This window comes from Arachis ipaensis, chromosome B09, assembly GCF_000816755.2.
Source record: "Arachis ipaensis cultivar K30076 chromosome B09, Araip1.1, whole genome shotgun sequence".
NCBI lineage: Eukaryota > Viridiplantae > Streptophyta > Magnoliopsida > Fabales > Fabaceae > Arachis > Arachis ipaensis.
The window spans coordinates 10,721,115-10,722,014 of record NC_029793.2 but is presented as its reverse complement, the minus strand read 5'-3'; the positions used below and the strand labels follow the sequence as shown (position 1 = coordinate 10,722,014).

The window sequence follows — 900 nt, the reverse complement described above, 5'->3', positions numbered from 1 at the left end:
TCCTAAATTTAAAATTTTAAATTCTATGATCTAAATTATAAAATTTAAATTTGAGTTATTTATATATAGGGTTATGCTAGGTAACCAATGACTTTCTTGAACAACATGAACAACCATCAATAAGATAAAAACACACTACACTTCCAAATTATCCACCTAAATTTTAATATTAGAATAATCATCCACACACCTAGTAAAATAAACATCCGATATATCCATTGTTCACATTGTTTAGTATTTTCATTGTTCCTATATTTTTTTTATATAAATTAGTAAACAAATTCAGTAAGGAGCGTTTAAGGATATAGGCTTTATATGAGTAAATAAATTTCGAAATTTGAATATTTTTTATTGGTGTATCTTGGCTTCCAGGAATCTTAGGAAACTGAAGTACATAGATAACTTTCACCCATTTGACTTATCATTCAAGAAGCACTGCGAAGAAGGGAAGCTACCAAACTACGTAGTGATTGAGCAAAGATTCTTCGATCTGTTATCCATTCCAGGGAACGATGATCATCCATCCCATGATGTGGGAGAGGGGCAGAAATTTGTTAAGGAAGTGTACGAAGCACTGAGGAGTAGCCCTCAGTGGAACGAGATTCTGTTTGTGATCACATACGATGAACATGGAGGTTTCTATGATCATGTTCCAACTCCTGTTGAAGGAGTTCCTAGCCCTGACGACATTGTTGGTCCTGATCCATTTAAGTTCAAGTTTGATAGGCTTGGTGTTAGGGTTCCTGCCATCATTATCTCTCCATGGATTGAGCCTGGCAAAGGTAATAATAGTTAACCTGCATGCATTTCATCACGCAAAAGTATGTTTTTGTAATTTACGCTAAAATCCATCTTCTAGTTTAAGAGTCAAAATAATCCAATTCTAAATCATTTGGACAT

At 33.9% G+C, this 900-nt stretch overlaps 1 protein-coding gene across 1 annotated transcript in view; it reads left to right on the top strand.

The window, feature by feature from the left end:
• LOC107617456 (non-specific phospholipase C3) overlaps positions 1 to 900 on the top strand; it is a 4,451-nt gene that overhangs the window by 1,968 nt on the left and 1,583 nt on the right. The window contains exon 2 of the mRNA XM_016319216.2: positions 373 to 782. Within this exon, the coding sequence (XP_016174702.1) occupies positions 373 to 782 (410 nt within the window). The remainder of the gene's footprint in view (positions 1 to 372; positions 783 to 900) is intronic.